We start from the raw sequence: 27727 nt of genomic DNA, 5'->3' as shown, positions 1-27727 counted from the left end.
ACATACCACCACCTACTTTCAGTTTGACAGCAGTAAGATATGGAGGTATGTGCAAAAAGGCGGCCATTTTTTTTCCCATGATTTTCTGCTGCTGAAACCAGGGTACTGCTGGTGGATTTCCTTTAGTATAAAAAGGCAACAACAAAAAAGATCCTCAGACTTCATAGTTAAAAGCCAACCTATGTAAATACCTTCTTTCAAAATGCCGTGAATATCTTCCATATCACATCGGATTTTGGCTCTGCAGTTAAGTAACTTCTTATCCCAAACGTTTATGACATCTTTCTGACATGTACCAACTTCATCATAGTCCAGTTTGACTTTTCTTGATTGGAGCTCATCTCTGCTTGCTGGAGCACAGAGCATAAAAAAAGAGAACAAGGAAAAACTAAAACATCAGATAATTATACCAGACATCAAAAATCAAGTTGGATAAGTCTATCTGATAATCTGGCTAGAGATAAATAAACTTTTTACAATCCATCAGTTAACAGCTGAGATGGGGCCAATCCTCTGTCATAAAATGCTGCAGGTAGCAATTTAGCTTCTGTTACTGGGTCGTGAACATTAGTAATTCATGAAATACATGAAAACATTTTTTAAGGCTTGGGGCAAGAACAAAAACCTGCTCAACATACTGCACTGCAAAAACACCTTTGATGATTTTTTCATTTATACCTAACATCAGAATGGTTTTAGTAGGGAAAGTCCCAAACGTATAAACGTTTATAATAGAGATTTAGGAAACAAGCTAGGCAAGTCTTCTAAACTGAAGTCTGTCACACTGGCCCCAGTTTTTACCCATCCCTTAAGAGGGTCATTAGGGTTTCTTGCATTGCTGCCTGGCGTCATCAGGCTGACTAGAAGTAAATAATATCAAGTATCTAACAGCAATCATATCCAGAAAGACACATCTATACTTCATACAGAACATACCTTACCGTACACTTGACAGTTTTACTGCATAACACTACCTATGGCAAGATACTGTATCCAGAGAATTTCCTATTTCTGACATAAAATCATGGCATTACTCTGAAATTTCATGGAAGAATAGCTTCCATTTCTATTACTGAGAGATTAACTGGGGTCATTTTATTATACATTACATGCACACAGTGAGACATTCTGTTTCCATCAACTACTGGCATCAAACTGGAGTCAAGATCTGAATGCGTCTTAATTTACAGAGGCAGGCTTAATTATCATGCAGCTGAACTGTATATTTCACAGTATCATCTCTGAAAGCTGAAATCCAGTTTATCCCAAATTTGCCTTGATCTGTGTGCAGTATTCACTCCTTGCAGGAGACTCTCACCTCTGCACAGACGAACTCCCGCTCCCAATCATCATCTCTAAGTTAAAGCAAACTCTCATATCATACAACCTGCAAATCCCTTCCTTCACCTAATCACCTTACTGTGCATACAACCAATGCTGATGAATCTGTAAGCTCACTGCCTAGCTGATCCAGAAGATTTAGATGATAAAGTATGTCCAAAAGCTGTGAGAAACCAGTGAGATTCTATTTCCTGAAGACTTCACAGGACGTGTAGAGGCAACTATTCTGCAAGGTGCAGTACTCTTCCATAAAAATCAGGAATGGGGTCTCACTAAAAGAATCTGCAGTCTGCCTGGGCCAATTTTAAATGCTACCCTATTGCTCTATGATTTCATTTGAGAATGCTCATTCTTCCAAGCAGTATGCAAGGCTGTGACAGATTCAAGACAAAAGTAATGTATGGGCAAAAGGGAATTCCAGAATTCAGTGCACTGGTTATCATTTACTGTATTTTGACTCTGCTGTTAACCCTGTGAAAGTCAGCAAGCTTGCCTGTTGAATGTACTTGTCCTAACCACTACGTCAACCTTGGTTGCTTGCAATCACCTGTTAAGGACCTTCCTAGTCACTGCTAGGTGACCTGCTGCTTCTTGCAGCACCTAGATTTCTAAGTGATCTACCAGGAAAAGTAGCTTCTACCTGCTCAGAAGAAAAAAAGAAAAAAAAAAGACAAAAACCAACCAAGCTTGTGCAATTTGTATAACTTACCTTCTGCAAAACAAAGAGCTAATAGTATCCAAGTCTCCTCGACAGCAAAAATTAAAGGAAAAAAGGTTCTATTAACATTTTGTAAATAAAAATAAAAACAAACAAAAAAATTAACAGAGAACTACTGAATACCATTCCACATCAATTCTAGTTTTAAACCAGTCATATATAGCTGAATAAATTCACAAGTTGGAACCTAGCTGCAAGTAGAGAAATGGCTATATTTCTGTTATCACATTTTTAATTCCTGAAATCTACACTTAACTGTAGGTTAAGCTGCTAACCACTGCCTGAACCTGTGGTTTTTTTTTTAAGCACACATCAGTTCTGCATATGTATCATCCATAAAATGGTTCATGTTACAGCAGCCACAGGAAAGAAGCCTAGGAGATAGGCATTAATACAGTTTACTTCTCACCCTCCGAAAATGAGATAAGGAATTCTAGCTAGCCAGAGCACATTATGAGAGGACCAGATTCACTAGCAGTACTTCGATACTGCATACAAGAATGGAGCTTCTTGGAGTGCAAACCAAGATGTGGGTCCCAGTTTGGAGTCCTCACTGCTGACACGGATAGCATGCAGTCACTGCACAAGGGGTAACGTTTAAACTAAAAGAGGTGAGATTCAGAGTGGATCTAAGGAAGAAATTCTTCACAGTGAGGATGGTGAGGCACTGGCACAGGCTGCCCAGAGAAGCTGCGGATACCCCGTCCCTGGATACATTCAAGGCCAGGCTGGATGGGGCCCCGGGCAGCCTGTTCTTGTGGGTGGCAGCCCTGCCCACAGCACGGGGCTGGAACTAGGTGATCTTTAAGGTCCCTTTCAATCCAAACCATTCCTTGAATCTACGACACTCCTGTCTTCACTATAAGCAATTCGGTAGGCAGAACTTCTTTTCTACATGAGTTACAGAATGAAAATAAATTACAGATGAATCTTGAAGGAACTGGATTTATTTTAACTGTTTTCCAGCAACTCCAGCTGTGTGAGGAAAGTATGGAAAAGAATTTGTCCCTCTGAAGCTCATACTACCAGAGGGATTAAGATGATATTAGTCACTACAGGAGGCATCCAACTTCCCCACCCCACAATGGTAAAGTGACCATTTGCTAAAACAATAAACAGTGATTTGGCTGAAGTTAAAACAGACGTCTCTCTAGATGCTCCCTATGAATCAAGGAGCTTCCATGGAAGTTTGCGCCAACACAGTGTGACAAACTGTAGAGAGAACACACAATAACATGCTACTTGTGTAGGAAATACTGTCATATACATATGCTTCCCTGTCTTCTCAATAAGGACCACTAAAAAAGGAAAAACAATTAACTGACCTTTAAAAGATCATGATGTCTGAAGAATCCAGCTATCATATATTGAGGTTATACACCATACAGGAGAAGATGAGGGAAGCAATTGCAGAGAGGACATTTGAAATTTTTAACTTGCATTGAAAGCTATTAGTTTCAGGAACTTTTTATTCTAGGACAGACATTGCATCCTATTGCTTATTTGTGCGAGTCTTAACCAATCATAATAAAATATCTTTGTCAGGAGCTCTGACCATTAACAATAAGCATGGCCAACTTCAGATCCCTTTCTGACATACCTCGAGTCAGTTGCTCGAAAATCATATTTGTGTTCAAATATTTATAAATTATCATTGTGATGTGGTTAACAGGGGACAGAAAGCCTGGTCAGAAACGTCACATGCTGCAAAGAACTGAAATGAGATACAAAGGGCAAGGTTTACTATACTTAATGATCACATAGCATCCCTTCTCCTTACTCCATCTCACATTAGAATTCCAGGAGAAGTCAGCCAGACCATAGCAACTATTATCTAATATGCACTAAAAAGGGAAAAAAAATATCATTTTCTTTGACTAAAGTGACTCGGAGAGTTGGAAGGTGGACAGAGATCCCAACAAACTGACACAGGACTGAGCAAACGCATTTCTTTCTAGTAAGAGGAACCCAGAGGATACAAGAACACAACGTTCAAGGTACCTGACACCAGTACAACTTTCAGTGTTAGGCAGCAGAATCTGTAATAGCTTTACAGGTATTTTCTAAATAGCTAACCTTCCAGCTTCTGGTTCTCCTTTTCCATTCGAAGCAATAGAATTTGCTGATGGATGGCTTTTCTCCACAGACTTTGTAGTTCTTCTGAGTTTTTCTTCTCTCCAGTTTTATCTGTACCATCCTCATTTTGCAATCCTAAAAGAAGAGGGTCCTCCTCCAAGGGTGGAGCAAGAGGGGATAGCGGTAACAATTCACTTCCGTCATGACTATCTGCAAAGAATCAGAAAGCTATTAGAGAGAACTCAAGATTGTTTGACATATCACGAAAATTTATGTCACAGCAGAACAAAAATAGCTGAGTTTCACATTCAGCAGTGAGGCACTGATTCCAAATACAGAGAAAATGCACTTTAGTAATAGAGAATCATTTTTAAAGTGAGTGTTATGGTCACACAGTATGTCAACACATAAGCACAACCTCCCCAGTAAGGTTTTAGCAAGAACACTTCAAACTGATCCCTCTTTTCCTTTCGTATCTTCTCGTATTGCAGCTTACCGTAGGACTAACTATTCAGTAACAACTGCTTGAAAGCACACACAAACCTGGATGCTGCATCTTGGAAGCAGATTTGTTCATAGGTGAAGCTACCCGCAAGAATATTCTCTGCCGCCAGGAGATGCGGCGAGGTGTGAGCGTGGCCCCCACAGCATTTAGAGATTCACTGCTGCAGATGTTTGATGCTCTTTTCTTTCCCTCCCCATCGCTGAAGGAAAAAGAAAAAAGAAAAAAAAAAAACAAAAAACAGGTGGGGTGATCAAAGGAAGTTACCTTTGGATTAAAAAAAATAACAACACATTGAAACAAACAAATTCTGCCTACTGTACAACAAAAACTGCAGAAGCATTTGCTGGAAAGCTTTAGAAGGCAGTGCTGTGTGTGAGCTTCACCGTGAATACAGAAGTATCCAACCTGTAGCACAGTGCTGTTAGGTCTGCACAATACCACGGGGAAGAATTCTTAACATTCATACAGTGCTCAACTGGAAGCTAAGAATAAGAGCTAAGTTTGTTAACAGCTAAGAAAAGTTCAAGCAGGAGAAAAAAACGTGGTAATATTTAGCTGCTAAAATTTGCCTTGCCATACAATGGTCTTACAGGTGTGATCTGATGTAATACCCCTAGAAGCACAGATGGTGCTTGAACCAGTGCTCCATTTAGTGCCATTTTAAATGGCACGATGAGCTCACACTGAGTATTTTCTTGAAGGCAATGTCGTGCCTTTCTCTTACCTGTGTTTCAGGAAGCGGATGCTCCACTAGCAGAAAGGGAGTCAAAAGTCCTCATGCTTTACTAGCACCTCCAGCTGGAGGAACACAGCCTTTGCAGAGGGAGGCTCAGTTCCCACCACAGTGAAAAAAATTCCAATCACCAGGCAGACTTACACAGTAATTTCAATAGTAGCTTATGTTGCTGAAAGAAGCAAGGAGATGCTACAGGGAAGCTTCGCTAGAAGTTTGTTTCAATAGGGCACCATGCACAACTCTCTGCTGACCATTGCCAAAGGTAAGCATATTTAGCTTCTGTCAGTACTTGAACCATTTTCAGAAATATTTCAGTATTTTGCACTTGCAGTAGTGAAGTAGGTGCACAGATCTAATATAGCAATGGGTACACTGATCCTCTGCCACATATCCTTCCACACATTAGCAATGTGACACACTGGTAACTTCATAGAATCATAGAATTAGCTAGGTTGGAAAAGACCTACAAGATCATCCAGTCCAACCATCCACCTACCACCAATAACCCCACTAGACCATGTCTCTCAAGACTTCATCTCTTCTTACACACTCACCAGCTGCTTTTTTTTCACTGAGTAATCAATGAACACAGAAGTCACCTGTAAGAGCAGCACTCTGGGACAGAGAGCACATACCAACCTCTTACAAAATAATACAAAGCTGAGAAATGGAAGTACTTACCTACCACAGACTAAACACACTAGAGACAACAAACATATATTATGTGGAAGTGTATTTCCCCAAAGGTATATCACTTTACTTGAAGGTGACTACATTTGACAGAGTCCTTTATTAAGTGGGCCTCAAGGTATCACTGTAGTTTGGAGTAGATAAGCTGAAACAAAGTCCCACAGGCTGTAATTACATTGAAGTTCGGGTATGGTATCTCAGGGAAATCCAACAACCCCAAAGGGGAAAACAGCTGCATCAACACACCAGCAGCTGCACTCAGACCTTCATCCTGTGAAGAACTAACATGTTACAGAACAACGTCCATAAAACGTAATTAGACGAAAGAAAAGCCCAGTAAGATGGGCGTTTGCTATGCTTTTAATAGTTAGCCAGTTGCCAAAGACCACAGTTTTCCAGCTGCAGCCATGCTCTCCATGTTTGGCTCACACAAAAGGAGACACCTGCAAGGAAGGCAAGACCACGTCTTGAAATTTCAGCTACACCAGTCTACCAGCTACACCATACTGAGCGGCACATTTCACACTGAATACTCTGTGCTGAACGATTACCCACACAACTAGGACAGATCTGTGCTGTCCCTATGACAGTGATCTACAGCAGCTCCCTGATGTCCCTAAACCTCAGCAAGCAAACTAAGCTCACTATTACACACAGGCATTAGACCCAGCTTTCACATCATTGGCAGAGAAATAACTGTTCTCAAGTTCACCTTCCCACACTTAGTCAACCACCCCTGCTTACCCCTAAAAACAACACTATGGGCCATCAGCCCTGGATAACATAAATTCCTAATTATTTGCTACTCCTGATGTACTTTCTACAGCACTTCAGTTCCCTATGCTTAACACTGCTTGGTGGTCTCAATTGAGACCCACGTTGCACTAACCAAAATAGCAACAAAACCCAGCGACAATCTCCCTGGGCTAATTCTTACATAACCTGGGAGGAACTACTCTTTATGCTAGCTAGATACAGACTACAAAATCAATTTTGAAACTAGAGCTGCTGTCTTCAAAAGGTATTTCAGCTGAATGACTCCTGGAAATGTATTGAGTTTGTATATATTAATCATAAGAACCCATTTTCCTATAACTAACAAAACCGCTACTCACTACTTCAAATCTTACATACCACGTTAGAACACAAAATCTAAGTTATTCCAGGGCTTACTAAGCAGAAGCTATGCAAGAAGTAAAAGAAAACTCAATTTCTACTGCCATGTACAAAAATCTATATTTGTCTAGTGTGCTCTTAAATGGGCAGTCTTGGGAACAGTGTTCAATTTACGGTAGTAAAATTTACAGGAAAGGCAGAATAAGATGTTGGCTATTTTCGGCAATGGAACTAAGTTGTTTAAGCTGTTTAAGACATTCAAATCCCAGAATTCACAGGGGGATGCATGAGTCATATATGCTACCTCATGAAATGTGCAAATCTTGCAGTTCTTAGGCCTTTTATTTCCTGTTAGGTCATACCTACCTAAGTTCCCCTGGCATTCTGAGCAACTGCTATTGACCATCTTCTCTTTCAAAGAGCTGTCTGATGAGTGATTAGAGCACCCACCTTGTATTCAATACAGGGCAAGGGCACCAGAGAAAACACAGAAATTTAAGAAAGAGGAGAGAGAAAGAGAGCAAAGTTTCCTTATTTCTATTTAGAAAGAAAGAAAGCAAAATAAAAGATCTAGCTTAACATGAGATCTGAAGGTGTGAAACAGTATAGAATAAAAGCAGGAAGAAACTGGAACAAAATGGTGATATCACTCATACTGTGATGAAACGGTTCAGAAGGTTGGTGCAATAAACTAACGAGTTAACTCAATTACCTATTTCCCACCTTGAAAATATGAGTTGCACAATGCTTATCCCTAGACTTTCCTATCTCCCATGCTTAAATGTAATTGGTGGCTTCACTCTAGACCAAATTTGCGAGAAATCACATTACTTCTGGTTTTAAGGTAACTGGAATTTAAGACTCATGCAGGCAGGCAGATGCTCTGCCCAGACAAGCCAACAACACTTCAGACAGTTCTTCTAAACAAGGGTGCTCCACCTGAGCATTCTTTAACTGCTCCCTGCTAAAAGTAGAGGTTTATTAATGTCAGCAGAGAGACTAAAAACACGAGCAGCTTCAAACCAATGACAAAAGCGACAAAAACATAAACAGAGCTCAGTCATAGCTACCTGAAAGCAGAGCAGAGTTTTCACTGCCTCCCAACATGGGGAAAAGGAGACTTTCACAACTTTCTTGTCAGGGCACTGTTATCAAACCTCAAACACTCAGAGGGTAAACTCTTAAGAAAAGACCATAAAGACCCTGTTTTGACAACAGACAGGCTTAAACATCAACATGGGACATGTTCTGTAAGGTTATCTAGCAGAAATAGTCAATCATTAATACCAGTTTTCAATTATATTTTCCACTTTACAAGAAATTGCTACCTAAAGCTCAAGGAATTATATAACTTCTGCATAAACTATGGATTATAGAGTCTAGGCACTGGGGCAAGGCAGAAGATGGATATTTCTTGGCAACAAGAAGCAAAACACAAAACACATGCACACCACACAATTCTGCTACATTCTGCAAGTTACTGCCCTAGTGCAACCTACCCAGAACTATGCAAGATTAAATGCAACCAGAGTCAAAGCATCACAATAAAAGATATGACAGTATACAACACTTTAATGAGTTACAGAAGAGATGTTTAAGAATTTTAACTGCAAACTAGGACGTGATTTGCAAGAATTTTTATTTTAAGTAGATGACAACTATATTACAGTATAGATTTTAAATCAGATTATTTCAACCTAGTAAAACAAGACATGCAAAAAAAAATAGTAAAGCCAAATAATTCATGAAAAATTCCAAAAAAAAAAAAAAAAGAAGAATTTGAAATAATGTGCTGTTACTGTTTTAATCACTCAACGTATCTTCCACACGCAGCTTTGGAAACTGCAGCACTGTAGCACTCTACATTTAAGCCAAAAGCATCAGAGTTAGTTTGAAGAACATTGCTTCTCCCTCCATAAGCCTAAATTCATCTGTTAGCTTGTATGTGATAAAAAGAGAAAAGCTATACATTCTACATAATGCCTTAAACATTTCAGTTTGTACTTTCATCCCTAAGCAGTCACAAGCGATAACCCAAATACTCAACATTAAGATTACTGAGCATCTAAGCGTTCTATTTCAGATAATTCAATTCACCAAGGCATCATCCCATTCACTACTCTATCAGATAATGCAGAGTGTAAAGATGTAGTTTAAAAAGAGATGGAAAAAAAACCAAAACAATTCTGCAATCTTCATATTACAAACATGCTTATTGCTTCCTTTCAATTTCCCAAGTCTCTTTCCAAAACTCTTCTTTCAAGGGCTTCCACAGACTAGTAATCCAGAAAGTATAAATCTATCCCATTACAAATGAACTCACTTCACAATACTTATCTGAATTATTTTGCATTCAAATCCATGCAAGTCATCTAACTCAAGAATAAAGTGCTGTTGCTGCTCTTGCTAGTGTTTGCATTTTTTCCAGTTTACTTTCAGTTCTGATTTCTCTTTTCATCACTCTAAGTAGCAACTAAATCAACTCAACATATTTCACAACTTGGAGTCTAAGTCAGTACAAAATCCCCAAGATCAGTATAGAACGACAGCTAGTATTTCCATTCCCAGAACTCTGGCTGACAGAAGCTTATATGTAAGCAGGGAGTATTCCTCCACTCAGGGAAGAAGAGAAATTGGTTCCGGCCAGTTTGTACCTCTCCATTGGTTCTCAGAACTGTAATTTACCTTAAATCAGAATAATTACTTTCAGCTATTTTGTTTAAAGAATATTCTCAAATATTTTACTTTCTGCATGAGAAAGATGCTGTTCTGAAAAGGCAGCCTGTTCAAATTTAAGTGCCCATAAGCCAACTTAAATCACAACTGCATAACAACACAAAGACCAAGAGACAGCTAGGGCTAGTCAAACCTATGCTAGTATGTTGTCTTCTTTATTTTTTTATTATTATTTTTTTTTAAATGCAGCTCTTATATTTCTATTTTTTTTTTAAAAAAGAAAAACATCTCACAACAAATTCTCCCAATGGCTAAGCTCTCAAGAGTAAACATAGGACAAAAGCCAGAAATTACAGAAATTAAAATTTAAGAACAGATTATGCTAATTTCTATTTGTTTACCTCTATGGTGGGAAAGTCATTGTTTTTTAAAACCTTGAGTGTGCTTGTGTTCAGTATTAAACACTGCACAACAAACTTGTCAGAACTCCAGAGTTCACCATTTCCCTCCTAGATTTTTCTCTAAAGAAATGAGTTAACACCAAAGTAAAAGCATCTTGAAGGTGCCTATTAATACTGTGTTAGGGCTCAACTTTACTATACTGCTCAATTCTTAAAGTAGAAAAAACTCTCACCCACATAAAGCATCATAACGGTGATTATTAGAAATAAAATAATAATCTTAGCCTACCCACAAACACTAGGAAAAAGAGATGACTATTCCCACGGTGAAATTCTCTGGGAAATATATTTTTTCTCCTGTCTTCATGTATCTCCCGTTAGACAGCCATTTAAATCCTAGGCAACTAGGACTTATTTTTTAATTAAAGAGATTTTAGGCTGTGATTCACCATTTCTAAATGGAGATGTTCCCAGTGAGTGGCACAACTGACTCTATTACTGTTCAGGAAGCAAGGCAGATAGATAAAACTGCAGGGTCAGCTCTGTAAATGTCAGAATAATAAAAGACAGTCCCATTAGGATGAAAGCAACTGTGCCACAGAAATGCTTACTTCTCTCCATTGATTAGCTGAGATGGAGATTCTCTACAGACAAATGAGAGCCACTGTACCCTGTGTACCCAAGTACCAGTTTCCCTTACTGTTGGTTTTTGAGTTTATGTACAAATGTGACACGAACGTGGATCAGAATTATCTTTTACGCAGAGACCAATACCTAAATATAAAAAAAAGTAAATACGGGGAGCTGCTTTTCAACATCCTACTCGCCAGCTGACCCTGTCTCGATGTTATTTACATAAGATTGCAACAAATCAAACACGTTTCTCAAAGGAATTCTGACTGAAAGTGGCTCTGCTCCTCCACATCAACATTCACCAGAACACCAAGAAAAGCTGCTGGTTATAGTATGTGCAGTCTCAAAGCTATACAGTATGGGAGATCAGACTGTCAAAAATTTGTCTCCAATGCACTGTGGCTAGGATACACTTATGAACACACAGTCACCATAACTATGCTTAGTGAGGAAAATGCACTGAGGTTTTAGAGTTCCTAACAGTTGAACAGCTTGCCATTCTTCATCTTGTAAAGTGCTGTCACACTTCACTCTATTCCATCTTAACTTACATTCACAGGAGAACACTAAAAAAACCTCACGCTGGGCCCAGTACATGTAGAGCCTTGTTCTCTATCAGGATAGCAGGCAGCTCTCTCAGCAAAACAGCACCAAAGGAGAAAATACATAAGAGATTTGAACTTCCTCTCAAGCACAAACCCAGAGGCATGACAAGATACTTTCACTGACACATCTGCAAGCTAAATGGGAGAAAGTCTAAAGAGTTTAACAATCATGGGTTGGAAAATATATTTCATTCTCCATTAACCATTTAAAATGAGAGTTGGATGACCTCAGTCACTTACAAAATGGGGATTACTTGTTTAGCACGTATTTTTGACTATATTTTTAATATTCACTTCACTAAAATGAACCCTGCTAGTTGCCAATGCTGTATTCACCCTCAACTACTCTAATTTCCTTATCGTAACAGGTTAGGTGTAGTTGCCCCCAGAAAGAGCTATAGCTAATGAATGCCTGTATACTATGAAACCTAAGCAGAAGGAGGGTTTTCTTATGGAAATTGCTCCTAACTTAAAGATCTCCTCAACATACAATTCAAACACTGTTACTGTGAAACCCAATACCTTTAGTACCATGTACAGCCACAAGGGAAACAGGAGTACCTCAGATATTTCATCTTGGCATTACCTGGCATTAAGTATGGTTTTTATCCACACCTACATTCCCCAAATTCAGAACACTGTATTTAATAGCTCTGGCTGCCCATGAAAACTGATTCAGGAGTTGGTTCAGCTTGAACTAAGTCTGAAAACTGAAGGGAGCACAGGTACAAAGTTGGACTGAAACTCAAAAAAAAAGGTCAAAGTAGTCTGTAAGTAGTTATTTTTTCATCAGTTTCTGTTATTTCTACTAACCCACTTGCTGCTTAGTCTAGTATTACTTCAGTCTAATAGGGAATGGAAAATCCAGGTATCTAATTTGCTTATATATTGACTATTATTGGACACAAGGTGTACAACAGGTGATATTAAAAGCCTACTTGTACAATGGATGTGATGGCAATTTCTCCTCTTAAATTTCAAAAGCATACAGCGATTACTCCTTATTCATTTGTGCTTGGGTAGAAAGGTAGAGTCACTTAAAACGTTATTCCATCTTCAAAGATGAGACACATTACTAACAGTGGTTTTGGAAATACTTCCCAAGTAATGACTGGTTTATATTATGCCCATATTAAGACGGGGAATCTAGATAATTTACCGTTTACTTTTTAAAAGCTGTGGACTTAAGGTGATGAAGAGAATGGGCACTGGTTCCACCATTAAGGCAACGTAGTGACCTTCCTGTAAGGATGTCTCACCTTATTGTACTTGCACACCAGTTTACTCTTCTGGAAAGACCTAACTGTAGAATCCTCCCACTACATGTTTCATAATTGTCTCCATGTTATGAGTTTCTGGCTGCATGCTGTTCATGCTGTTATAGACAAGAGACCAGGAAGAGAAATTATAAATGTCAGAAAAATTAAAGCAGTATACAGTGTGTGTAAAGGGAAGATATATATTTTGTATTTCGCTGTTCTGACCTGTGTATTATTAGAGATGACTAACCTAAACCATACCTTAAGGCCACATTTAGGTCAACTGCCTCCTGTTAATTAGTGTATTTATTTAATTCCTGTGAAGAACCAACAAAAGTATTTTCTGACTTTCTGAGGTGTGCTTGGTGTGTCTCGAACACCTGCTGTGCAAGGCTGTCGCCATGACAACCAGTCAGAGGCCATTATCAGCAAGGTATGAGATCCTGTGGCCTACCTTTCCTGACAGAAAGTTTTGGCTACAAACTTATTTTTGACAAACTTGTTATTGCAAACTCACTTGTTCACGGCCTTGGGACAGTGCACCTGCAAACCCAGCAGGCATAAAAAAGGATGCCTGAGAGGGGATCCAAGTCATCGCTGTTGTTGCTTTTTGGTGGTTTGAGACTGACACTCCCGGACAAACATGTTCACCCTCCATCATCCCATCTCCAGCACTGCAGGCTGACATTGGAACTCCTTGAATCGGATCAGTGATCTCTTTTCTCTCCATCTCTCTGCCTCTTTAGTTCTTTTTCCATTTCTCTCTTCACCCTTATTCTCTCTTGAAGTTAAGTAATTGCAACACCTATTTTGATTTCCTAAATGCCATATCTTGTAAAGTCGTTAAGTTGTCAAGTTGTTAAGTAATTGCAAAATATTTGGGTTCCTTAAGGTCCTATAGTTCAGCTGCACAGCATAAGACTGACTCTAAGTGTTAGGGAGCCATCTTATAAAGTCATTTAGTTTAGCTACACAGCTTAGACTGTGTAACTGTAAAATATTGGCTTGTAACTTAATCGTTACAAGCCAATATTTTGAGGACAATTGCGCATCAACATTTTGTGATAATTGCAGTATATAGATTCTCACCGAAACTGATGATTGTGTGTGGATCTCTGCATATCGTTTACCTTAATCTGATATTTGTGAATCTGGTAACCCTTTCCCTCCCTTTCTGGGTGGGGCTTTACAATTCCTTATAGCCTTTCCTAAAATGGAGATAACAAATCAATGTGAACACGTTTAACAAAACTACATTCCACAAAGTGAAAAAATTTCATTAGGCACCCCTGAAAACTTCCATCTCACAACTGAAACCACCACAAAAGAGTCCTGACACATCCAAAAACAAGGTCTCATCAATATTTGTTTGCGTTAAGAGTGCAATCTACTGCTACTTTTTCAGGGAGAAACGGTCACAAGAACATCTTCCATAACCCTGGAAGTTCCTGCTGGAAATGGACAGAGGACAACCACACAGAGATGAGGTGCAACGGAAACCTGACAACAGTTCAGTGTACAGAAATGAACAGTAGTTGTCAGTGTACAGACTGAAGTAGTCATTGACAGAAGAGAAATAGAGAGGCAAGCAACTGGCAAAAAAATAGCATGAAATACAAAACTGCAGTTCCACCTTATTCACTATGAGCCTACTTCAGAAGAATAATCCATAAGCAGTTTCCTTAAGCACCATCCTGAAGGAGTGCCTATTCTTTATACTAAAAAGTATGACTTCCATCCAGATTCACACTGATGTCAGAAAGTCCTTCTTGTATCTTGGCTTCTTCCCCACTCATCTTTAACTGGAAGTCACTTGGCACTCCCTAGACAGACTGCAGCTAGTATCACTCAGCTAACTTGATGTTCCCCCTTCCCCATATACATCCCGCATTAGTACTATTCTCTTCTCACTTTGCTCTTTTCTTATTTTCATATGCCAACAATTACAGCCTCACATGCTGGTTTGCATTCAGCAGAGAAAGCACACTCCTAAAAACACTGCATTTCAAGCGACAAACCAATGCAGCTGATTTGCAACACCGTAACAGAAACAAGATGCAGCTCCTAGATGTCAGCAGACAAGCCTCTATTCTTAACAGGCTTTTTTGGCCAAAAGCCTATTCACCGGTGCAAATCAGTGTCAAGTACTTAGGAAGTGTGTTAGAAATGCAGGAGCACAAGGCAGAGTAGGAAGGATCCCACATGTCACTTTGCACTGGGAATCCTGTTGTTAAGCCGTTGGCAGTGAAGAACTAGGCAGGAGACAATGCTCTCACCTCTTGGAGAGGTCACTTTCTGAGTGCTGGAGCAACCTTCCTGAGCCCTGGTAAAAGGTTTTCAGGAAAGAAGGGGCAGAGAGAGAGGAAGGGAGACCAGGAGATGCAGATTCACTCTCACTGTGAAAGCGCTGAATCCCAACAATAGGACTGTGCAGGCAATAAGAGAACATAGCAGACATGTCAGCATAGAATCAGATACAACAAAATATCCAAATTAAAAACACTGGCCAAGTACCTCCTTTTGACTTATAGTAACTTTGTTTCCTAGAAAATGAAGCATATCAAGTGCACCACTGCAGTTTTCACATTGACATTGATTTTATTGTTATGTTTGATTTCTTTCAAGAAATATTTTGATGACATCGCAGAGCAGGCAGAAAACCTTATTTTTTCAGCCTTATTATCCTCAAAAAGAAATTCAGAAAGATAGTTTCTGAAACATTCATAAAATAGCCTTAAAAATTGCCTCCAATAACATGAATCACGTTGTGGGTTCTGTCCTCTCCCCTGTTTCCTGCTTTCAGAAATAATTGTAGTGGACTGCTAGAACATACTACAAAGTAGATGTTATTTAAATGCAATATTTTTGAATGAATTTTTGAAATTTTTATTGAGTATTTCAATCAAAGACAACAGTCCTCCCATACAGTTAAACATTGCTTAAAAAGAGGAAAAATGTACCGGGGAGACATTAAAATCAATTCAGTTTCCTCTTACTTAACATTGATTAATCCTGAGCAGGAAAAGCGAGACTGAAAACCCCAACCTAGAGCCATGTTGTTACAAAGCAGTTTGGATTGAAAAATCTGCTGATGGTGCAAATTAATCAGTGACTTCTTGAAAGTTACTACAAAGAAGTGAAGTCAGCAAGTCCTTCAGGGTTTCCTGTTTGCATACAACATGGACAGTGGAAAAAAAATAACCAGTTTATCTCAGTAAAAAAAAAAAAAAAAAACACCAAAAACACCACATTATTTATCTCTTCAGAAACAAAACATAACATGGCTATTTCAAAGCTTCTTTCAAGCCTTGCTTGGAAGTTCCTTACACTTCATCCCTTCCAGTCTCTTAAAGAGAATAAAATTCTTCACTTTTCTCTAAAGGCTGATGCGGCATTCTCACTGATATTTTAATCTAGACAACAAGTGATAAGTGATTATTTAATGTCATTTTTAGAAAGAGCCTTCAAAAAGCTTAAGTGCAGCCATGCACTGCAACAGATGAGCAGCCTGGAGAGAGTGCTTTGCCAGCATAGAACATTCAGCCTGAATTGTAGAATGGCTTTGGCTGGAAGGGATCTTAATGATCATCAAGTTCCAACCCCCCGCCACAGGCAGGGCTGCCTCCCACCAGATCAGGCTGCTCAGGGCCCCATCCAACCTGGGCTTGAACACCCCCACAGATGGAACAGTCGCAGCTTCTTGTAAAGAGTCCTGTAAAGGTGTTAGAGTTTGCTTGGTGACTTACTGATGAAGGAAGGCAGGGTGGAGGCAGAGAAAATTAAGCAAATCTGAGTAGGTCCACAGTGAACTAAGGGGACCTCTCCTGACCAAGCGAAGGAACTCTGCCTGGCTCCTGAAGCAGAAGGATCCCACATGACACTAGCTGGAGAGCTTCCAAATGGGAAGGGTACAGAAGTTACAGAGGGAAACTCCTGTGAAAGGCAAACAGCAGAACTGCATGCCTCACAGTTCAGAGGAGGCGTTTAATCCTTAAGTCCTTTAGTGGGATTCTTCAGTAGTTTTAATTCTGGACATACTTCTCAGGAGCCTGGCTAATACAGCAACCAGCACTCCGAGCTGCCAGCATTTATCTCATCCCAGCATAAACCCTCAGGCTACAGCCTCTGCAGTTAGAAGTGCTGAGGATCTCTTCTCTGGAAGGCCTGCCTGTGGCACAGCCAAGAGGCTCAAGCTCAGAGATGGCAATAAGCAAACACACAGATCAGCACTCAGCCTGGCAATCTCTCCACTGTCCTGTCGCTTCCCCTGAGTCACTAATTTGGGGATCAGCCAGTTACTGCACCAAGCTATTCAGAGGTGGAGAAGACGAGCTGAAAGAAAACTAATAAACCCAGAGCAGCACAGAAGCAGCTTACATCAGAAGCTGGTGTGCTGACACTGCAGATGGGACTCACCTCGTTGGCTCGATGCTGCTCTGCCGCAGCAGCGGGGAGCGGGCGCTCAGGGACCGGCCGTTCTGGAAGGTTATCCGCCGCCGGGAGCTGGAGGGAGGGTGGCTGAAGGTGTGAGCGCGCCTCCTGAACTGGGGGGAGTCCAAGTCCTCCTCGGGAAACGGCTGCCAGGCTGAGGACACCGGGGACGCCGGAGGAGTGGTTGGTGGAGAGTCGCCCGGAGAAGCGTCCTGGAAGGAAGTGCTGGAGGAGTGAGGCCCGCAGGAGCTCGCCTAGCCCCATGCAGCATTGGGGCACCGGAGCCTCTCCTCCCTCTTGGTCATGGCCTATTGTATGCTAATTATCACCCAAAACAGACATCCTTTGGTAAGTTACGCTGAGACTGAAGCGTCCTTCTTGGAGGGAAGAAAAAAAAAAAAAAGAACAAAAAACCAACAACAACCAAAAATGGAAAGAGAAAGGAGGAATAAAAATTTATATACAATGCAAAATCATACTGATTATTCTGGGCATCCTCTTACAAAGATCAGCATCCCAGCTACTGGGCTTGGGGCTCTTTCAGGAGAGCACAGAGACTGAAAAGACTGGGGAAACCGCTGTGAGCTAGTTTCCTCGACATATCATGAGCGTGCTTCCTGTACCGTCACAACGATATCCTGGAAGAGAGCCTGTTATTACACAGCCAGTTTGTGAGTAACAGTGGCAGGAAAACCCTAACAGAATCTCCATCTCCTGGGAAAAACAGTAACCAATCCCCACACGAGGTCACAAGAAAGAGACTGAAAACAGGAAATAAAATGAAAGTGAACAGCATTCTCCCCCCTTGCCCCCACAGAGCATCCCCAACAGATGTTTTTAGGTCAGTATTTTAACTTCCCTAAAGGAACTGCTACTTACAGAAAGGATTTCTCATCTTCAGAGCACTTCCTTACATTGAGATATGACCATTTACAATTGGTTCAGCAAAGCTGACCAAAAATTCCCTGCTTTTTGTAAAAGCAAAGGAAACGTAGGAAAAAAAACACACACACACACACAAAAAACACCAGTCTGGCAATCAAGCAACAGATTAAAGCTGAAGCTCCAGGACAAAATATATGCCAGCTTTCCTACAACCTCCACCCCCCAGTGGAAACTCTTATTTGAGATTAGTTAAATTGATGTGCTTTGTGCTACTTCATTCAAACTGAAGAAGAGAGGCATGCTCATGCTTCATTACCACCCACACATGAAAGCGTGCCCATTTGAACTAAGCTCTTTACGCACTTTGTCAGAAGCAAGGCTGTTGCAGCGCTCAAAGCTGTCCACGCTTCCCAAGCGGCCTCGCATTCTGTTGGCTCCCTGCAAGAAAAAAAGGTGTGTAATTTAATCTGGAATTTTTGCTTTTTCCAAAGATTAAACAAAGATGGCTACAGCTGTGCAGGTGAGTACAGGACAGTTCAGGCACACGACATGTATGATAGAAAATAGCAGATAATGGGGCAAGTACTAGATCTTGCAAGCAGTTCTTCTCTCCCCACAAGAGTTTTAACCCTATAGCTCTTGTCTGAAGCAACCGAATATTCATCTACGTGAGGTAGACTAGCTGAGCTGGCTTGAACAGCCAGGTTGAGAAAACCTGCAGACTTCTGTACTGCGCCCTGCGCTGCAGCTATCAGATGCACATGACTTGCTATGATCTCAGATAACTTACTCCATATCTAGAGATCTCAGACAAATTAAGTCTACCTGGGCAAAAGTAGAGAAAGCACTAGAACTGGGAAGTGCTCTTCGGGGGCAAATCCAACTAAATAAGGTCAGATATGAGCAATCCTTTTCAATGGCAGTGAGGTTAGCGCTGGGGCAAAGTTGATAGAACTTGGCATTAGCAGATCTTGGCCAAACCTATTCAGTCATCTGGTTTCACAGAAAGAGATGATAGATCAGCAGTGCTTTCTACATCCTTCTACCTGTCTTCAACACCCACAAAACATGGGCAATGTTTTCTGTTGAACATTACTGACTGCTGAAGTAAGTTGTTACCAACACTTCAACAGGCAAAAAAAACACTTTAGGCTTCGGAGGAAAACACAGACAGACACAGGGCACAGTAGCTCTTCTCGGTATTCTTGTTACTTCGAGGGGAAGTTTTGTCAACATTAGCTGTGTTTATTTAGCCAACTTTTCCCTGGTTAGGTTTATTTTCATTTTCAAGACCTAGAGTACCCCTTAAGTACATTATCCCATTTAAGCTCATTACCAATGAATGCTCTGCCTGAAGGGGATCTCTTCATTGACCCTCACAATAAAATTGGAGAAAAGATAACTCGGAAGTTTCTTACTAAATTTAAAAATATGCTTTTGGCACGCTAAGAAAGGCTTTTTGATTCAGAAAACAACAACAACAAAGGTTAGTGCAGCATGGGCTAGTAGAAGTGTGTTCAGGAGGTCAAAAGGAGGTTATATTTATTTTTTCTGAGATATCACCTTAGGAAACCACAGCCTGTTTTCAGTTCAAACCTGACAAAAACAAGATAATACGAGCAAAACAAACAAGTGAAAAAGTGGCATTCCTTTGGGATAAAGAGATGCCAGAGCACAAAACCCAGCATGTTTCCCTATGGTAAGTGGTGAACAACTACTCATTCAAGTAGCTTAAAATGTCACTTGACGATATTTATCCTAGCTATGAAGCTATTCACTTAATGAGTCTTCCCAGATACCTGGCTACTGTATTCTTATTTCTAATTTGCTAAGACTGAGGCTGCTTAGTCTCATCTTACATTTACTGACTTTTAAATATATATATATTATATAAAAATATATATAAATACAAATATATAAAAATATATAATATTATATAAATATATAATATTTATATATATCTAATATATATATTTAAATATGCAATAAGATGCTGAAAGCCAATTTTACAAGAAGTGGTTTCCTTTCCTGCTCTCTTTGTTACTAATTACACTTTAAAATAAAGATTCTAAGTCATGTAAAATTAGCATTCCATAACATTAATACCATGTAAAACTTGTAGCTGGCTCAAGGGGAAAAAAAAACCAACCAACCATAACAAAAATCCACTACACTAATGGGTATTTGGTGCCTAAGTACCTTTAGGAATTAGCAGTGATCTATTAGACTTGTTATAATAGTCTGATGAAGAGTAAGAGCTATCAAAACGGCCACTGCACAACACACGTAAGCACGTGTCACACACAGAACACACACACAGACACTGTACAGAAACAATCATATGCACATCGAATATCCCCAGTTGGAAGGGACCCATAAGGATCACTGAGTCCAACCCCTGGCTTCACACAGGACCACTCAAAAATCAGACCCTTAGTCTAACAGCATTGTCCAAACACTGCTTGAACTCTGGCAGCTTGGGGCCATGACCACTGCCCTGGGGAGCCTGTTCCAGTGCCCCACCACCCACTGGTTACTTGATTTCATGAAATTAAGAGTGGCTGATCTGCACTGTCAATTATTTTTCTAGTTCTTGCATTGTGTGACCTTTAAATGGATCTGCAATGATGAACCCCTACATGCATCATGATTCACTGCAACATGATGCTGATCTTGATTTCTAGCGGTTACAAGCAAAAGATGAGACACTCTTTCTCGTAACAGCAAATATTCTTCACAGATAGGCAAACTTAAAATGGCCCCAGTGTGGATTTGGGTGTCCATTGCTGCTTAAACTAAATCACTGAAAGTGGATGCTTGTGCTATAGAACGCAGCACAGCACAACAGCCCTGGTGAGAAAGGAACATACTATATCAGAAACAGCAATCGATGAGTATCTCCCTTCTGAGATATTTCAATTCAGCAGCGTTTTTCTTGTAAAAGATTTTTCCTTCACATAATCCAAATAATGTGTCCATACATGGCCAACCTGCTTTACTGGGTTATTCCCAGTGATGTATGCTGTTTCCACAACCACTGCAGAGTTAGTACCCCACTGTCAGAGTTAGATCACTTTCCAGTCACATGTCCTTTAGACATGAGAAAGAAATCAGACTCAGCACAGGCATGACTGTAGCTGTCACCAGCTGATGGTATTTCAGGCCGCTGAAATTATCCAGATCTTCTGACCATCATCTCTCTTTTGCTCTCTCTCTATATTCAGATACATTCAGTAAAATTTGCTAAAGAACATAACCCAGATTTGACCAGGTGAGTATTAATCCTAGAGTCACTCCTAGCTCAAATTCACTTTTCACCTTAAGTACAAGCTGTTCTAAGACCTCACCCTGGCAAATAATGTTTTGGTTTCTTAATATGGAACATCTGTGACATCTCAGGTTTGCAGGTTACTTTATGACATGCTCATAAAGCTGCAGGACAAGTGCAACTTAGGCCTTGATGGCACTGTAGTATGACACTTTTAAAATTATTAGCAGAAGGAGCTCAGCTTCACTGCTTGAACTATATTTGGACCTCTTCATTTGTATCACACCTCTTTGCCCCTTCTGTGCAGTGACACACAGGACACATTCTTCTGTTACTTCTCTATATGCCTCTTCTCTGCTTGTAGATAAGAGGCAAAATCAAAGTCTGCAATTCAGACTTTTTCTTTAAAAGGCTAATTACTGTAAGAGATTCCCAGTAATTATCCACATTGTACCCAGTTAGCAGCACTGAGATGAGGAGCAACACTCTTTTTTTCCTCTTTTTTTTTTCCCCATCTTTTTCCCCTCCCCTTTTCTTAAGCAAATTATTTGGTTTTCTTTCCCCCTACAAAAGGACCCCTTTACTACTGCTTTCCAAAGATTGTTAATGACCAACATGAGCTTTAGCTATGAGAAGCAAGGTGTTAATTCTCAGAACAAAAAAAGTCCAGCTTATGTAGGTATATTTAACTACTTAAAAAAAAGCAATATGTCTCTTTATAACCATTCTGATTATTTTTTTATTCTGAAGCAAGTCATCTGATCTTGCTCAGCTAATTCTCTTGCCACCTGCAACAAATGCTCATTATTCAGAAATTTGCCCTTTCTTTTTGTGGGTGTGGCCTTACTATAACCTTTCTATCACAGTTAATACACCATCAGCACAGCCAGAACCTTCTGATTTTGAAACAGTGTTCTAGTTTCATCATGTTTATTAGACTGCAGTCATAAAACAAACAAACAAACAAAATCTGATAGGACTTCACTGTCAAGGATATCTGGGAGAACTGCTGACAATGATTTGTTAATCTTACCCTTGAGAAGATATTTTCCAGGGAGCTAGTCAAGGATTTCTTGGCCTTGTTTTTCAGAACGTCAAGTTTAAACCTGCCACCACTGGTGGTGTTTTCTGGAATCGCACTGTTAGCAGCAGCCTGTTGATATGAGCAAGGACACAATTCAGCTTTGGCAATTGTTTTCGCAATTGCAGACCTCCAGAGACTAGAACTAAGCCAAGTTACATAACAGACAATACATCCCCATCCTTTATTTAAAACATTAAATTAAATAAAAGAGAAGTTAAAGGGACATTCTATCCCTAAAGACTATCTTGAAAAAGCATATCAATTTAATAACATTGATATCAATTTCCCTTGCCAGACAAAGCTGTAGTTCAGACTGACACCAATGCCCTCTTCATTCTCCCTAGAAATGGCTTTTTGAGAATGGAGATTGGGGAGGAAGGAAAAGGACAGAAGTGGTATCCTTGCGCTGTAAAGAAACAAACCAAAAAATAATTGGTTGTCTTCTTTCCTCTCTTCCTACTCGTAAGCATGCCACACTAAATTAAATCAAATTACTTTTTTCCACCATCTTCTCTCAATTACAATACTCTCTTTCAGCTAGCCCTGATGAACTCTAGCAGCGACCTTTCTTGTATTCAAGGTTACACTTGAATACCAAGGGGAAGAGGAATCACATGAAATCAAGCTTTACCGACGGAGCTTCACCAATGTGAATGTGCGTTTTCTGCTTAGCTTCACAGAGCTGGCGGAGATGTAGGATCACAAGTTCATTTTCCTCCTGGTCATTCTCAGGCTTCATTTTCTGTTAGTAACAGAACGAAGAAAAGAAAAATGTAGTCTTTCAAGTCATTATTTGCTTATTTTCACTTCCATATGTATATATTATTTTAAGTTAATATATTGATGCTCCAGCTGCCAAAGTGCACAATTAATGAGTCACATTACATCATCATTTGTGTGCCTTCATACTCACAAGTAAAATAGACCAAAACATTCCATATGAAGAGCATTACAGGATGTGGAGAGGAGGGGGCCTTATGACTACACATTTTGTTTTCAAAGGTTGTCTGCTATTGTCTAAGCTTATAAATGGAAGAAAGAGCCCATATCAATCAAACAGGCATTCCCTTCTTGAGACTGCTAGAAAGCAGTCCAGCCTTTGGAAACATGAATTACTGTATAGGTCATCCACTTGAGTACATTTGCTTACACCAGAATTTTGCCTCAGAATTTAGGTCAAAAGAGAGCTTTGGAAAATGCTAACCAGTCGCCTGCCACCTGTATATCTCACCTGCTCTCAACTCATTTTCACATCACTTTCATGTAGAGAAAAACGTTTACAGATGAAGATTTAAGTTCAGACATAAAATGTCTTCTGGGTGCAGAAAAAGTTTCAGCAGACCTGGCAACCAAAACTTGTCTGAGAGGAGCATATCACTCATTATGTTAGGTTAAAGCATACTATTTCAGTATGATGGTGGATGGAACAACAGTAAATTCTAAACCAACAACATAATAAAACAAACAAACAAAAACATAACCAAAAGAAAAAAACATCCATCCAGTCCATTTTGGCATGGGCTTTTTCAAATCTGAGGTAACAGCTTCTAACTTATTACCTGAACACGTTCAAAAATGTCTGCTTGCTCATTATCAGTTAGTGACGACAGATGTCTCTGAATTACAAGCTTGGCTCTTGGTGGATAAAGTCCTGAGAAGAGAAAAGAATATTAAAGCTTCTAGATTCCAAACAATCTCTTGAAACAGTTTTGGAAAACAAAATGGTATAAAAAAAAATATAAAATTGCATTTAAGTTCATAAAACTTTGATGTGTGATATTTGTACATCTGCAGCGTACTTGATACGAGATGCTTTAGGTTTTTCTAAACCATATGGTTTTGTCTCATTTTGATAGTAGTAAAAATAGAACGAACAGCAGCTAAGTTGCTGTTTCCTGAGTAAAAGGTGGTGATGCTCCACTGACATCTGCTTTCCTAGTATCAAGAGATCAGAGATGGAAGCCCGGCATCTGTATGGGAGGAGAGGAAGAGAGGAACAGACCTTGGAGGAGATTTGAAAGATACTCAATGCACAAGATACTAAGAAGCTAACAGAGGCTTTTAACTGAGAAGTTTAGATGAACTTCTAGACAAGGGAAGGGTACAGGCCATACCAGAGAACAGAAGACATCACCTTTAAAAACAAGAGCAGCATAAAAGCTGTAACAAAGTAAGAAAGAAATCCTAATCTTCAAAAAAGCCCGCACTTGCTCAGACCTTATTCTAGGAACCTACAAAAACCTATGGGGAAAACAACTGCCCTAGATCAGATAAAAATATATTCTACTCCACCCAAGCTAGATATCATTCTAACAGAATTGCAATCAGAGCAGATAAAAATTCTCAAAAGTCACGAAGTCCTGGGTTTGATTATTGTAGAATTTTAGATTCTAAAAGAAGAAAGCAAAACAGACACTTAAGTCTTTAAGTCAGTAAGCACAAAGTTTAAGAAAATTCTGCCATGGTATTCAATTTGTTACCATGTTATTTGGATACCAGATGCTGTCTTCAGTCTTGCAAGTATACATATTCAAGTTAATTATGTTCCCTCAGACAGAAGCCTCTATAGTTTTCTATTCAGAGAAGACTTTCCCAGGTAAATTTTCACTTCCAAATACCAATCGCTGAATCCAGAAAATACCAGCCCATCAGAATGTCCCTTCTCCAAGACCTCAGTTTGCTTTTCATCCACCAGAGGGAGATAAGTAGCAATTATCATCACCATCATCACCAGACCAGGAGATGCAAATCTATTATAACATACTTGCTTTTTTTGCCAAAGACACTTTGCAAGGAGACATATCAGAGTGACTACAAAAATAGGACCCTGCTATTAATATTTTTTAATTCTATCTTGTAAGATATTTTGCACGGGTTTTGGCATACCTCACTTCCACAGAAACCAAAAAGAGTTATGGATTCACATTTGAAGTCAAGTAGTTTTCTTGACTTACTTTATTAGATATTAATCTCCTATCATAATCATTTATTTCCTATGATAGAAAGGAAACTAGATTTTGAAGTATCTAAGAGAACAAACACAAAATTAAAGAACAAACAAAAAAAGACTAAGAATGCCCCTTGCCCCCAGGAAAGAATGAATAGATGAGAAAGGAAGATCCTTTCTTGATCACTGCTGTCTTTTTATGATCCATTTTGAAAGAGCTTATCTTCAGAAAAACAGAAGGGAGAGTTGTTGGCTTTTTTGGCTCTCTTAACACTTAAGAAAAGTATGACAGTGAAAGAGTGAGTACTTATTTATAACACAATCTGTATTATACTCAGTTGCCCATTACTGCAGCCACCTCCATTTGGCTGCACGGAGTGGAAAGCAATGGAAAGACCTGATTATTGGGATATTTTTCCCCCTCTTCTCACATCAATTAAACTGAAAGTGCATGGTTGACACAATTAAATTTAACATGTACAGTATGATATTTTTCAAATAATCACGCAAAAAAATTATGACACAAATTCAGCTGCTACCTTCAATTCTTTCACAAAGTTTGTGCAATGAATGCATAGGACAGGCCTCACACAGCTTAACCTGTGTCTTGGCACTTTGAAGAGCTGCAGCAGTGCTAAAGGCTTGTTTCAAGGTAAGCATTACCTCATCAACCTAAAGGGGAAAGAGCGAGAAGACAACATGTAAACAACAACGCATACCATACATATCAAAGACGGTTCATAAATTATATCAAAGACAGGTGCTTTGCCATCAAAAAACCTGTTTGCTGTCTTCTGTTGCTCAAGATTGTATCCCCTGCTTTCTGCCCGCTCTCCAAAGACAAAGGCAGCTTGTTTGCTAACTGGACTTCAACACTCGTGTTCTCTGAAATCTCCAACTACTTTGCTGATAGAGGCTTTAGTGATGCAGACAATTTCAAAAGGTAAATGGGCACATAAGGGTGGAAGACAGAAGTCTCAATTTGCAGAGCCTCCGCATCTAGCTCTCATTGTGTCTAGGATGTACCTGTACATATGGGCACCTAAATACTTCTAGAGACTCATCTACTAGTACAGTTGAGAAGAGCTTCAGAGACATACAGTAAGTTTCCACTAATAGCAAAAATGATAACAATTACAATTTTGGAAATCAGTTTATCACTTACTCTCCATGCAAAGGTCTCAAAGTACGTTTCCAAGTTTCTACTGTTCAACTGTAAGCACATTTTGGCCTGAGAAAAAAGGTTATCCGAGATTCTGTATTTCCTCAGTCTTCACTGAAATACGAGTTGTGTGAATGCTCACCATCCTAAAGCTCAGTTAAAAGCGTAATTTTGAACATCAAACTACAATAACTCAAGGTTACTGGCTAAATAAACAATTAATTTTTCTCTGTAGCTTCAAGTTGCTCCTGAAAACTACATGTTGTTCCTCTCAATTATTTTCCTCTAACAACTGCCCACCCTTTAGCACAAAGCCCCACAGACCTAACCCTGCTAGCAGACAGGAGCTCCCCCCAAGTTCACTTTTCTCCAAATAAAAGACCACTAGACTGGTCACCACTTGGAGTTTCCCTGTTTGTATTTTAGGGTAACACAATCTTTATTAAAAGCTTTTTACTCATGTATTTATATTAGCAGCAGGTGAGACTGAAGACAGTTATTTTAGGTTGTATTCATTTACTTCTTTAAAAAGTTTTAAGCATGGCCAGCAGTTCCTACGTGCCCTCTCTTCTTCACAGTAAGGTGGGCTGTGGTAAAATGAATGTCCATCTCATAATACCGATATATAATTCAGAGTAAGTCAGCAAAGATACTTCGAATGAAAGATCAACAAAACAGTGCTAAGCATACAGATTCTGACTACACTAAAATCATGAGCACTGGAGCCAGGTTTAGAGCCAGTGTAGCAAAGCCTACTAACACAGCCTGCCTGACAGCACAGAATTTGGAAAACACCAGGTTTTTACAGCTCTACACTACCACAGTCAAACTGCTGCCGATGTCCAAGTGACTGCATCTGAGGGTACCTCGGCAATGTTCATTTTGTATTGCAACATGGACATTCCCATGCAAACCAGTATTTGACCACGTAAAGGGATTCAAAGATATTTTGTTTCTTCGTAGACCACAATTTAAGTGTCATTGAACCAAATTATACATGGTCAGATAAATCAATAATCAGGTGTAGCATTTCATGTCAGTGCAAAGATTCCGTTGATTTCATAAGCCTCACATGAAGCAGTTCAAACTATCAGTTAAATCACTGGCACCTGGTACCCCAGCCGAGGGATAACATACTTAATGAAATTTTTATTGGACTTTTTTAATTGCATGCGTAGCATGTGTGAACTCAGG

General features: G+C 39.6%; 1 protein-coding gene across 4 annotated transcripts in view; it reads right to left on the bottom strand.

Moving 5' to 3' along the window:
* Positions 1-27727, bottom strand: part of TBC1D4 (TBC1 domain family member 4) — a 107967-nt gene that overhangs the window by 13937 nt on the left and 66303 nt on the right. Inside the window, exons 5-15 of one of the 4 annotated variants that reach the window (XM_021417372.1) lie at positions 25911-26043; positions 23984-24075; positions 23056-23166; positions 22374-22493; positions 18436-18510; positions 17173-17399; positions 15033-15182; positions 4679-4839; positions 4136-4345; positions 2051-2053; positions 192-350 (exon numbers count right to left, since the gene is read on the bottom strand). In XM_021417372.1, coding sequence (XP_021273047.1) covers positions 192-350; positions 2051-2053; positions 4136-4345; positions 4679-4839; positions 15033-15182; positions 17173-17399; positions 18436-18510; positions 22374-22493; positions 23056-23166; positions 23984-24075; positions 25911-26043 — 1441 coding nt within the window. Of the gene's footprint in view, positions 1-191; positions 351-2050; positions 2085-4135; positions 4346-4678; positions 4840-15032; positions 15183-17172; positions 17400-18435; positions 18511-22373; positions 22494-23055; positions 23167-23983; positions 24076-25910; positions 26044-27727 lie in introns of those variants that run through there. The other 3 variants (XM_021417345.1, XM_021417355.1, XM_021417365.1) reach the window with 3 other exon arrangements.

The sequence above is a fragment of the Numida meleagris genome, chromosome 1, assembly GCF_002078875.1.
Source record: "Numida meleagris isolate 19003 breed g44 Domestic line chromosome 1, NumMel1.0, whole genome shotgun sequence".
Classification (NCBI taxonomy): Eukaryota; Metazoa; Chordata; class Aves; order Galliformes; family Numididae; genus Numida; species Numida meleagris.
Note: the sequence above shows the minus strand (reverse complement) of the source record. Positions and strands in the feature narration are given on the sequence as shown.